Below are 13,660 nucleotides of genomic sequence, written 5' to 3'. Positions count from 1 at the left end.
TGTCATGCCCTTGGGTAGGGGAAAAAATGGGCTGTATATTGAAAAAGTACAGTCGGGGTAGTGATATCATCATCGTCACCTGTTGAGCTTCACAAATGGGGTCTGCAATTTGTGGGACAGACCAAAAATTTACCACAGGACTGTGGTATGTTCTGCTGTCTGAGTTAATTGATTTGTGCTCAGCCATCTGTGCCTATTCTTAGGCCAAATTAGAAGAGTAAAGTACAGTGTTCTCTCTACTGGCCTGCTTTGGGGAAAAACCCAGTATACCAAGGTTTTTTCCTCTTTCTGGCAAAAGATAGGGAGGGCAGAAAGAAAAGACCCACCACTCACCTTTGGAACACGTGTGGTCAGAGAACAGAGCTGTAAATCCTCCTCCTAGCCACAAGGGAGTGTCACCTTAAATCTCTTGAACTCATTTCTCATACATTAGGTGATTACTGTGCAGCATTAAGATTGTGACCCTTAAAGTGACACACCATATCGGAGAGGACCCTTACTCAGTATATTTTTGACAGCGCCTACCCACCGTTCATCACTACAGTTCTTTTTCTTAAAGGCTGAAGTTTGTATCACCTCTTCTGGATAGTCTGTGTGAAGTCTCAAACCACAATGGTCATAGTACATTGTTTTATCAAAAATAGAAAATCAAAAAAACCAAAATAATTACATGCATGAAATTTATATTTTTACCCTCAACAAAAGCTAGTCCACCTCTACCTCGATATAACGCTGTCCTCGGGAGCCAAAAAATCTTACCGCGTTATAGGTGAAACCACGTTATATTGAACTTGCTTTGATCCACTGGAGTGCACAGCCCAGCGCGCCACCCCCCCCCCCCCGGAGCACTGCTTTACTGCGTTATATCCGAATTCATGTTATATCGGGTCACGTTATACCGGGGTAGAGGTGTAAATATAGGCCCTATTAATGTTGTTTCAGGAAAATAAGCAAGACTTGCATTTTTACTGCATTGATGCCTGTCTGGTCCAGTTTGACTCTTCCTCACCTTTGACCCTTCTTTGTAGGCAGTAGGTCAAAAACAAAGCCTGTTTACAGCTGTCTTGTGTGAATGACATTTTCAGTTATACCTTTCAGATTATTTTGATCTGCACCTGCATCCTGTCACCATTCCCACAAATATAGGCTCCAAAGCAGGGTTTCTGGAACAATTTGTATAGTTGGGGTGCTGAGAGCATTGAACCAAACTGTAAACCCTGGATATGATGGAAACCACTTCAAGCACCCCTAGTTCCAGCTCCTATGCTCCAAAGAGGAGATAACACTTAGATAACATCGCATCTAGTCAGAGTTATGTGCACTCCTGGGGAGGAGCTAGTGATTGTGGTACATGTAGATAACAATGACATCGGGAAAGGTATTAGAGACCAAACTGGAGGCCAAATTGAGGCTGCTAGGTATGAGATTAAAGTCCAGGACCCTCCAGGCTGGCATTCTTTGAAATGCTTTCAGTTCCGCATGCAGAGCCAGTTAGACAGGCAGAACTGCAGAGTCTCGATGCGTGGATGAGATGATGGTGTAGGGCAGAGGTAATGCGTGGGGGGCCATGTGGGTTCACATCCCCCCCCCCAAATTTTCGGCTTGGCTTCTACTGAGCATGATCACATGGACTGAGCATGCTCAGTAACGTGGCTGAAGACAGCTGTCCTCACTCTGGCCCTCCACCCCCACTATCTGCAGGCACAGTTGTCTCTAGTAGGAAGTAGGATTTTTGGTTTAGTAGGAACTGGGGAACCTTTGGGAAAGGAGGAGCTTATATAGGAAGGATGGGCTTCACTTAAACCCAAATGGAACCAGATTGCTGGCATGTAAAATTAAAATGGTCGTAGAGAAGTTTTTAAACTAAGGGCTGGGGGAAAGTTCCGACAGGAACACACGGTTCAGACAGAGACATCCTGTAGGTGAGGATCAGTTAACAAGGATTCTCTATATCATAGTAAAGAGGAGAGGATAGAAATTGATAAAGTACAGGTAGGAGCTGAAGAGAAACCGTCAAGTGAAAGAGTCCTATTCTATTACATCACATGAAGGCAGACAACTAAATATGGACAAAATTTATAATTGCTTGTATACAAATGCAAGAAGTCTAAATACTACTAAGCAGGGCTGTAACCAAGGCGGGGGCAAGCAGGGCAACCGCCCTGGGCACAAAGCCGTGGAGGCAGAGAAAAGGGGCAGCGTGTGGGGGCATGTGGGGTCACCCCCCCCAGATTTCTGCCTTCCATTTAGCACAAAGGTTTTCAAACTGTGGGAGCGGGGGCACACCCCACAGTTTCTAAACCATCACCTCCTTCCAGGAGACAGCAGATGAGAAGCTGGTGGGAATCACCCATTCCGCTTGTGCCAGGGCACTCGCTCGCTGGCTGCCTGGCAGCCCTTCCTGCCCTGTTCCCCGAGCCAACCCGCCTCTGCACTGCCAGGTGCTGCCCAGGCAGGGCGGGTGGCACAGCTCCAAGCTGTGCCCCAACTTGCCCTTTCCTGTCCCCTGAAGGAGCGTGGTGCAAACCAGTGACACCCCCTGGAGCCAGCCCCTGCCTGCGGAGACTGGCTGCCATGAGATGCTCCCCAAGGCAAGCATCTCATGGCAGCCAGGCTCCCATGGACAGGGGCCAGCTCCAGGGGGTGTCGCCAACTGGCGCCAGGCTCCTTTGTGGGAGAGGCAAGAGTGTGTCAGAGGTGCAGCTAAGAGCTGTGCCAAGCGCCTGGCCGTGAAGAGGCGGCCCGGCTTGGGGAGCAGTGTAGGGAGGGCTACCAGCCAGCCAGCACCCCAGCTCCCACAGCACAGAAAGCCAGGGATACACCCCACAGCTTGAAAACTTCTGTGCTAAATGTAAGGCAGAAATCTGGTGGGGGGGAACATGTGACCCCCGTGACCCTCCCCCCATGTTGTTGCTAAAATAACTAGTTACAGCTCTGATACTTAGCTGGGTGAACTTGAGTGCCTAGTATTAAATGAGGATGTTGAGATAATAGGCATCAGAGAAACTTGGTGGAATGATAATAATTAATGGGACACAGTAATGTCAGGGTACAAAATATATAGGAATGACAGAGTAGGTAGTGAGGATGGGGGAGTGGCACCATATGTGAAAGAAACAGTGGCAAATGTAGTAAAAATCTTAAATGAATTAAACAGTACCATAGAATCTCTATGGATAGAAATTCCACGCTTGAATAATAAGACTATAGCAATAAGACTATACTATTAACAACCTGACCAGGATGGTGATGGTGATTTTGACATGGTCAGGGAGATTAGAGAGGCTGTAAAAATAGAGAACTCAATAATAATGAGGAATTTCAACTATCTCCATATTGACTGGGTACATGTCATCTCAGGATGGGATGCAGAGATAAAATTTCTAGGCACAATTAATGACTGCTTCTTGGAGTAGCTAGTCCTGGAACCAACAAGGGAAGAGACAGTTCTTGATCTTGTCCTTGGTGGCGCACAGGATCTGGTCCAAGAAGTGAATATAGCAGAACCACTCAGTAATAGTGATCATAATGTAAATTTAACATCCTTGGTAGAGGGAGAGGGAATACCAAAGAAGCCCACCACAGTAGCATTTAACTTCAAAAGGGGGAACTACAGAAAAATGAGGAAGCTAGTTGAGTGGAAATTAAAAGGAACAGTCGTGAGTGAAATATCTGCAAGCTGCATGGAAACTTTTTTAAAACATCATAATAGAGGCTCAAATTAAATGTATTCCCCAAATTAAAAAAAAAAGTCAGAGGATCAAGAAAATGCCACCATGGCTAAACAACAGAGTAAAAGAGGTAGTTAGAGGCAAAAAGGCATCTTAGAAAAATTGGAAGTCAAATCCTACTGAAGAAAATAGAAAGGAGCATAAACTCTGGCATGTCAAGTGTAAAAATATAAGTAGCTGGCCCAAAAAGAATTTGAAGAGCAACTACCAAAAGACACAAAAACTAGCAGCCACTTTTTTTAAGTACATCAGAAGCAGGAACCTTACCAAGCAAGCAATGGGGCCACTAGACAATCAAAGAGCTAAAGGAGCACTCAAGGAAGACAAGGCCATTGCAGAGAAGCTAAATGAATTCTTTGCATCAGTTTTCATTGCAGAGAATGTGAGGGAGATTCCCACACCAGAGCCATTTTTTTTAGATGAGAAATCTGAGGAACTGTCCCAGATTGAGGTGTTGATCGAGGAAATTTTTCAGCAAATTGATACATTTAACTAATAGTTCACGAGCTATAAGCCCAAGGGTTCTGAAGAAACTCAAATATGAAATTGCAGAACTACTAACTGTGGTATGTAACCTATCGCTTAAAATAGGCCTCTGTACCAAATGACTGGAAGAAGATAGCTAACGTAACGCCATTTTTTAAAAAAAGCTCCAGAGGTGATCCTAGCAGTTACAGGCTGGTAAGCCTAACTTCAGTAATGGGCAGATTGGTTAAAACTACCGTAAAGAACAGAATTATCAGATACATAGATGAACACAATATGTTGGGGAAACATCAACACAGCTTTTGTAAAGGGAAATCATGTCTCACAGATCTACTAGAATTCTCTGAAGGGGTCAACAATCATGTGGACAAGAGTGATCCAGTAGTTGGATGTCAAAAAGCCTTTGACAAGGTCCCTCACCAAAGGTTCTTAAGAAAAGTAGGTAGTCATGGGTTAAGAGAGAAGGTCCTCTCATTGATCAACTGGTTAAAATACAGGAAACAAAGGGTAGGAATAAATGATCAATTTTCACAAGAAAGAGGTCAATAGCAGGGTTCCATGGGAATCTGTATGGGGACCAGGGTTATTCAACATATTCATAAAGTATCTGGAAAAAGGATAAATAATGAGGTGACACTGTTTGCAGACAATATACAAAATTAATCAAGATAGTTAAGTCCAAAGCAGACTGCAAAGAGTTACAAAGGGATCTCACAAAACTGAGTGGCTGGCCAAAAAAATGGCCGATGAAATTCAGTATTGATAAATGCAAGGTAATGCACATGGGAAAACATAATCCCAACTATACATAAAAATGATGGGATCTAAATTAGCTGTTACCACTCAAGAAAGAGATCTTGGAGTCATCATGGATAGTTCTCTGAAAACAGCTGCCCAATGCTCAGCAGCAGTCAAAAAAGCTAACAGAATGTAAGGAATCGTTAGGAAGCGGATGGCTAAAACAGAAAATACCATCATGCCACTATATAAATCCATGGCACACCCATACCTTGAATACTGTATGCAGTTCTGGATGCCCCATCTCAAAAAAGATATATTAGAATTGGAAAACAAAAATGATTGGGGGTATGGAACAGCTTCCATATGACCAGAGATTAAAAAGACGGGTACTGCTCAGCTTGGAAAAGAGACAACTAAGGGAAGATAAAATAGAGGTCTATAAAATCATGAATGATGCAAAGAAAATGAATAAGGAAGTGTTATTTTCTCCTCCATATAACACAAGAACCAGGGATCACCCTATGAAACTAACAGGCAGCAGGTTTAAAACAAACACAAGGAAATACTTCTTCACATAACGCACAGTCAACCTGTGGAACTTGTTGCCAGAGGATTTTATGAAGGCTGAAAGTATAACTGGGTTAAAAAAAGAATTAGATAAGTTCCTGGAGGATAGGACCATCAATGGCTATTAGCCAAGATGGTCAGAGATGCAACACCATGCTCTTAGTGTCCCTAAACCTCTGACAGCCCGATGCTGGGACTGGATGACAGCGGATGGATCACTGGATAATAGAACTTTTCTGTTCATTCCCTTTGAAGCATCTGGCATTGGCCATTATGAGAAGACAGGATTCTGGGCTAGGTGGGACCATTAGTCTGACCCAGTATGGCCGTTCTTATGTTCTTAACAATCTCTTATGACATGGTCTGTATGTATCCCAAATGAATTCAGGATAGTACTCATTGCTTTGAATGAACAGTTTAGGTTCCTGTTTTTCCTGTACTGTTTTATATTTTATAGTTCACTTTAAGGTGTGTGCATTCAGTAGTTTTCTCCCAACCCCACCTTCACTTCTGAATTCCAAATAACCATGTTCAAGGTGCCTGATCTTAGTTCTAGAATAACAACTGCTCTGCTGCATGTTAAATGGTTTGACAGGATGCACTAACCTGAATCCAATTCCCTGATTGCCTTCCTTCTGGATTTAAAGTGATAAAGTTCACATATTTATATGATTCCCTTGCATTATTACTTGTGTATCAAATATGAATTATTAACAGATTAACAGTAAATTGACATGATGGAAGATAATAAATAGAAAAAAGGGGTAAGAGGATGAGAAATTGAGTGAAGTAGTAAAGTGGAAGACAAGAGTGAGAGGATGGGACCCTCTTAAGGCTACCAAAATTCTAAAGCTAGTTCAAACATAATTAACATAATCAGCAGAGAGGGTGAAATCCTGATCCCATTTAAGTAAATGGCAAACCTCCCATAGACTTTAGTAGAAGCAGGATTTCACCCAGAGAGAGTAAACCGAAGTGAGTGAACGAGTAGTTATTATATATTTTGGTGGTGGAGTTGCAAGTTAGTTTGATTATCATATGGTTTTTGGTTTGGTTTCTTTTAGTATGTGTTGGCGGCATAGTGGAGGGCAGAAGCAGGAGTTTTAGTGAAGATCTGGATTTGAGGCGAGCAGGCAAAAATGTGGTAGGGAGGGAAATTAATGGAGTGGGAGGAAGAGGTAGATGAAGATGGAGCTAGGGAGTTCCTGGCAGTGTCAATTTTTGCCTGTCATGTAATATTCAAGATCTTGGGCATAGAATGAGGTAAAAGGCTAAAGGGGTGGTTTGAGGAGTGAATCAAAGATGGGAAGAGACACACCAAAGGTTAGGAATGAGGGAGTAGATGATGATAATGAAGTCTACTTAGCATGAGAGAGAGCAGAGTCGAGAAACGAGAACATGAACCATGCTGGAGGAAATCTGCGTCGGAATGAGAGAGAGCAGCAAAATCAATGGAATTACTGAATTACTCATGCTTAAAGTTAGGTATGTGTTTGAGTGATTTGCTGAATTGGGGTTTAAAGTGCATTGCTGTTAGATGTTATTTTCACATAATGTTCCCTCTTCTGTGCCCAAGATCTTGTACTTGGACTTTCAGAAAGCCTTTGACTAGGTCCCTTACCACAGGCTCTTAAGCAAGCAGTCATGGAATAAACGGGAAATTCTTTTCATGGATCGGTAACTGCTTAAAAGATAGGAAACAAGAGTGGGAATAAATGGTCAGTTTTCACAGTGGAGAGAGGTAAGTAGTGGGGTCCCCCAAAGGTGTGTACTGGGACCAGTGCTGTTCAACACATTAATAAAAGATCTGGAAAAAAGGGTGAACAGTGAGGTGGCAAAATTTCCACATGATACAAAAATACTTAAGATAGTTAAGTCCAAAGCTGACTATGCAGAATTACAAAGGGATCTCATCAAACTGGGTAACTGACCAACAAAATGGCAGATGAAATTCAGTGTTGATAAATGCAAAGTCATGCACAGTCAAAAACAACCCCAACTATACATACAAAATGATGGGCTCTAAATTAGCTGTTACCACTCAAGAAAGATTTTGGAGACATTGTGGATAGTTCTCTGAAAACATCTGCTTAATGTGCAGCAGCAGTCAAAAAAGCTAACCCAATGTTAGGAACCATTAAGAAAGGGATAGAAAATAAGGTAGAAAATATCATAATGCCACTATATAATGTGAATAAGGAAGTGTTATTTACTCCTTCACATAACACAAGAACCAGTGGTCACCCGATGAAATTATTCGGCAGCCGGCTTAAAACAAACTTAAGGAAGTACTTCTCCACACAACACACAGTCAATCTTTGGTACTTGTTACCAGGGAACGTTGTGAAAGCCAAAAGTATAACTAGGTTCAGAAAAGAATTAGATAAGTTCCTGGAGGATCGGTCCATCAATGGTTATTAGCCAAGATGGTCACGGAAACAGCCCTATGCTCTGGGTGTCCATAAATCTCTGACAGCTAGAAGCTAGGGCTGGATGACAGAGGATGGATCACTTGATAACTGCCCTGTTCTGTTCACTCCCTCTGAAGCATTTGACCCCAGCCACTGTCAGAAGATTGGCTAGTAGGCTAGTTGGTCCATTGCTCTGACCCAGTATGGCTATTTTTATGTTTTTTATAAGTCTCCCCCAGCATAATTTTGCTATCCCCTAGTTCTCACGTTCACTGTGATTTTCCTCTTTATAATACACATCTTATTACAAACACCACACTTAATTCCCAGAACAGCCCTATCATGAGGGAGCATTATACTTCCATCAGTTATGGGTATTTTATTTACACAAATTGTTCTCTTAACTTGGATGCGGTGTCTCAAAAATAATCATCCTTATGGTCACTCAGAAATTCTTTTTGCAGTGTTCCTTAGAGTATCATGCAGAATGCAGTGCCGACATACTGTAGAGAATTGCATCGAACTCAATGGCAGACCAAATGTTTTTCTATGGGAAGTGTTTTTGTAAAACTTTGTATATTAAAATGTTACTTCTGTGGATATAAAATCTTCTGCCTCTAACATTTTCAGTTCTTTGACTTGCTTATGTTTACAACATTTTAAAAACAAAATATAACACAGCTCATATTGATCATAACTGTGACAGTCTGCAGAATATTTTTTAAATCTTCCTCATCTTTTCACCGTTTACTATAAAGCTTGTATTCTTAAGCACTGGGAAATTTCCACTTTTTTTTTCTAGCCAAAACTATGGGTCCAATCATATCCATACTTTGGATGTATGAACATTGTGACTGGCTCCTGTGGGGCAAACCAAACCCTTGTCTCCAAAACCCACCCCTTGGCTCTAGATCTGAATTTTGCAGCACAGATCCATCTCAAATTCTTTTTTCTCCAGGAATATTTGCACCGAAATAGAAAATGGTATGTCACTTTGTAAATTTCTCCTTCCCATACCCCAAATATACAGGTTTGTATTCTGCACCATTTTCCTACCATTTCCACAGAGCTGCATTTTGTCACTGTAGTTTTCACAAACTTTAAGCAGTGATATCTTGTTATATGAAAAACAGCGTTGGGGAGGAATCTGTGCAGGAGAAAAACAAAACATTCAGGATCATTTTTCTGGAGCAGGGACTAGTAGGAAAAACCTTGTCAGGGTCGCTCTGGTGGAGCTGTGCTGCCAGGGACAGCCACATGGGGTCAGGAGGCAGTACAGAGGTACAGGGCTTCCATGTGGATTGCCTTGGACCTCCACTGAAATCACAGGGTTTGGACCCCTGCTTATTCCTCTAGAGAGCAAACCCTTCCTCCTGAGATAAGAACTCAAAAGTAGCGCTGTGTGGGGAATCTTAGTTTTTCTCCTCCCCTGGGCCTCTCTGCAGAAGTGGTTGATCTATCTGCAGTAACTATTTCTATTGGTTTTGTCAGCAATGAGAATATTTGTGCTTGGTTCTGTTGATCACCATTCTGTAATGTGTGCTATAGCTGCTGAGGTACTGTTCCCCTCCAGGCACTACTTCCAGGGATGGGGGAGGAAGATAGGAAAGCACAGTTCTTTGGTTCACTGCATTTTGGTTCCTCTTCTGAGGATAAGAACACAGGCCAGGTCCTCAAGTTTTCACTCTCACCAAAAGCCCCATTTAGAATGCTTTGACAGAGTTCTGCCTAAGCAAGGATTTGGAATATTTGACCCAGGATGATTATATAGCTGTGTGACCAGGTTCCAATGGGGCCCAGCTGTGGTCACTCAATTAGAGTGAACTGCAAAGAATGGGGCAGACAATCCTCATAAAGCTGGTGGATATTCCAGTACTTAGATTCACAAAACCAGCATAAAACAGCTTCTTTATTACCTCACTGGTTACTCAGAAGTCCAAACAACAGTTCCCTTAAAGTGATCCAGCCTCAGGCCTCCATCCAGGTACCTAAGTCAGATATGATGAAGATTCCTGAAAATCTTATTTCATCATATAAAAGAAAAGGTTCTACCAATCCCAAAGGATCGGACACATTACCTCCCAGGTTATTGAATATTCCAGATCTTACCCAAATACACCCTACAGCCAATTCTTATTAACGAAACTAAAATTTATTAAAAAACAAAAGAGAGAGAATGGTTAAAAGATCAGTATACACACAGATATGAGTTCAATTCACTGAGGTTCAGTTTCATAGCAGAGATGGTGAGTTCTGTAGTTGCAGAGTTCTTTCAGAAATAGTTCATAGATTATAGTTCAAAATCATTGCAGGGTGTTCCAGTTTAGGACTGAGATCTCAGTCCTTTTGCCTAAGCTTCCCCTGTATGAAGCCTCAAGCAGATCTGAGATGACAGAATCAGGACCCAAGGATCTTTTACACAATTTCATGTCCTCTTTGACAAGTTGGAAGTTCCTCCAGGAACAAAAAGGTAATTAGGATGACTTTGAAGGAGGTCCATCACCAGTACTTAGCTACAGAATTAACATAAGGCCATTTGTTTGTTCCTCCACCATTCACAGTACATTTCAAAGAGAGATGAATACCGAGATAACCCATGTTTACAATTCATTTAAATGCTAGGATGTTTTTTTGATCTCTGAATTATCAGAATACAGCATAGACAGGGACTGTTGATTGACCCTGCTCATACAAATGTAAATATACAAACATTATCCCTCCACATGTCTTTTGAGGTTTATTTATTTTGCAGGATGTTTAACCCTTTCTGGCCAGGCGTCACAAGCTGCTAGTTCCTGCACTTTTGTGAACCAACTATTTTAAATGCTAGCACTTTCTTCCTTGCTTGAAAATCATCCCTGGGTTGAGTTAAATCCACTCTGCACTGAAAATACGGGGGCATGCTCTGCAGTGACAAACAAATCAACAAACTGTGAACAGCTTTCTACAGTTTTTTATTTTTGCCTTTTGTCACACTGTCTGGAATGGTTCGTGACAGTGAGCGCCTACCTCAGAGTATACTGTCAAAAACAGGGCAGACACCCCAAATTGGTGGTGCGTTCTATAATTGGATTTCACCAACCCAGCATCAAATGTGAACTCCTAGATTACTAAATCAGTCCTACCATGAAGTCACAGCCAGTCCCTTTGGGCTCTCCAGTCTATCTTGGCACCCAGGCAAGCTGGACTTAGTGATAAATGGTCACTTACACCAAAAATCACAAAATACTCAGGTTGCTCCCAGTCCCAAAAGACCAGTCACTTGCCCCAGATCATTTTGTTCCATAGATCTCACACCACAGACAACACAGGTAGTAAATCCTATAGTAAACTGACTAAGAATTTATTGACTAGGAAAAAGAAATGAGAGAGTTATTTACAGGTTAAAGCAGGCAACATATATGGACAAATAAGTTCAGTCTAAGGCAGTGGTGAGCAGCCTGCAGCCCGCAATCAGATTACCCTGATGGGCTAGGGTTGCAAAAGGTGAGCGAGATGTAGTAATCTGTCAGCATTAAATGCCTTTTCAGGGCTTACCCCAGGCCAATCCTGGGGATCTTTGCTTTTCTGTTTCTTTGTTCCAGCCCTTGTAAGAGTCCAAACAGCAAAGAGATGAAAAATCTTCCTGTTAGCTATTTTTATTTCCCTTTTCTGGCATTCAAATCAATGGGATGAGGCCTGGTGCATATACTTCTCCATGGGTGGATGGGGCAATTAACAAGCTTTAGTCCTATGATGTCCCACTTAATTTTGATAGGACTCCTGGACGGGTGGAGAGAGCCACTCTTCCTGTCTGAGTTCACAAATCATAAAAGTGTAGCAGAGTGTTGGATTTCCCTCTAGGAAGGCCCTCCAATCCTTTAATATCTGGGACTTGTAATGTATGTCTAAATTTGGGAGGGGGAGAGGGAGAGGGGGCTGGCTAACAGGACAGAAAGAGTTATTAGCAGTATCTTCTGCTACCAATATTTTAAATGCCAAGGGCTAAGACTGTGGTTTGTTTTTGTTCCATCACTTTGGACATCTTTCATGTAAACAGCAGTCAGCATTAATTAGAACTCTGCCTGTTATTTTTCCCTGTAAGATACAGCAAGCAAACTTAGATGTAAACCAAAATAGCTGCCATGCCTAAAATTTGGGTAACCTTTCCAATGCCCTCAGTGTCAGGTTTTCTGTTTTGGCTGCAGGGTCAGTTGCTGGCAGGGAATAATTGGATTCAGATGCAAATTGTGGTAATTGCTGCTTTTAAGATAAATCATGGTTTCTCTTCATAGTATTTCTCTGTGCCTGGTTCTGAGATTATCTGACTAGCAGGGGAACCGATTAATGAGGCAAGGCAGCCAAGTATTTCTCTAGGCTTGTTTGTTATGCTGTACATGTGTGCATATTGTAAATGCAAATAAACCCATCTTTATTTTATTCATAGTTCTAATGGAAAGTCTGTGTCATGGTCTGAACCAGGTGGAAGACATGTTCCCAAGGGACAACACATGTGGCACAGACTCTCAATGCATGTAACGAGCAAGGAGACGGGATGCAATCAGACAGCAGTAATCAAGCCCCTCACTAAAAGTTACCATGGCCAAGGCAAGAGCCTGACTTTTTCAGACATCAGCAGTAAGACTCTCTACAATGTGGTGGAGGAAGAAGAGAGCGAGCCAGTGCGCTTCAGCCAGCCCAGCAGCCCTTCCATGGTGGTGCACAGGCGGGTGACAGCAACACCCCCACTTCAGGCAACGGCAGAAGAGACCAACCTGTTCTTACCTGAACAGCCCCCCAAGAGTCTGGTGCTGCAGCAGAGATCTATTGTGGAGCAGGTGCAAGGCGTGGTCAACAAGTTTGCCACCGGCATTCCTGACTTCAACTCTGTGATCCCCATGCCCAATGCAGGGAATGGAGTGAGGGTCCTCTACCAGCCTCCACTGCAGCAACAGCAGGTTCTTCCTCTCCAGATGGCCATTTTCAGTGAAGAGCCAGTCTCACCGCCGGCTGACGAGGTGGAAAGCGAGAAGTTTAAGCTCATCCAGGGATACGTGTACGAGAGGCCGGAGACCACGGAAGAGGAGGAGGAGGAAGAGGAACGGGCGACTAGCAAACTGACTCTGGAAGACTCACCAGCACTGACGCCTCCATCTCCTTTCAGAGATTCGGTGGCTTCTGGCAGCTCGGTGCCCAGCTCCCCAGTGTCAGAGTCAGTGCTCTGCACCCCCCCAAACGTGACCTATGCTTCGGTCATCCTGAGGGATTATAAACAAAGCTCCTCCACCCTGTAGAATGAGGATTACATCAAGGTGTGAACAAGGAGGACTTTGGCTGCTATCAACTGGAAATTGCTGGGGGCGGGGGGGGAGAGAACCAAGATGTGTGGGTGGGGAAGCATGAGAAAGCAGAATGTGATGTTATATGTGATGGGACAAAAACTGTATCCTGCACTAAAAATGATCTATTTGAGGGCTTAAATTATTTAGCTGTTAAAAAAATAATAAAAGTGTTGTACTTTGAGAAGACAATAGGAAATTCTGACAAAGCACAAACCCAATAAACAACTTCTATAGCAAAAAAAAATGAGTAAACATAAAAATCACTCACACTCACACACACTCTTGGTAATGCTTGGAAATGACTCTGGATAAATGCAACCATGGATAAGTCATTAGCACATCTCATGGCTGTAATTCTTCATCTCGTGCAGAAGCAGCAGATGCAAGAGCTGGAAGGGGCAGG

General features: G+C 42.7%; 1 protein-coding gene across 1 annotated transcript in view; it reads left to right on the top strand.

Moving 5' to 3' along the window:
• The window catches only part of GRM1 (glutamate metabotropic receptor 1), a 268,257-nt gene extending 255,048 nt beyond the window's left edge, over positions 1–13,209 (top strand). The window contains exon 8 of the mRNA XM_026649556.1: positions 12,363–13,209. Within this exon, the coding sequence (XP_026505341.1) occupies positions 12,363–13,209 (847 nt within the window). The remainder of the gene's footprint in view (positions 1–12,362) is intronic.
• The last annotated feature ends 451 nt before the right edge of the window (positions 13,210–13,660 follow it).

Source organism: Terrapene carolina, unplaced genomic scaffold (genome assembly GCF_002925995.2).
Source record: "Terrapene carolina triunguis isolate 2854851 unplaced genomic scaffold, T_m_triunguis-2.0 Scaffold85, whole genome shotgun sequence".
Lineage (NCBI taxonomy): Eukaryota > Metazoa > Chordata > Testudines > Emydidae > Terrapene > Terrapene triunguis.
The sequence above is the reverse complement of the archived record's forward strand: the minus strand, read 5'-3'. Positions and strand labels throughout refer to the sequence as shown.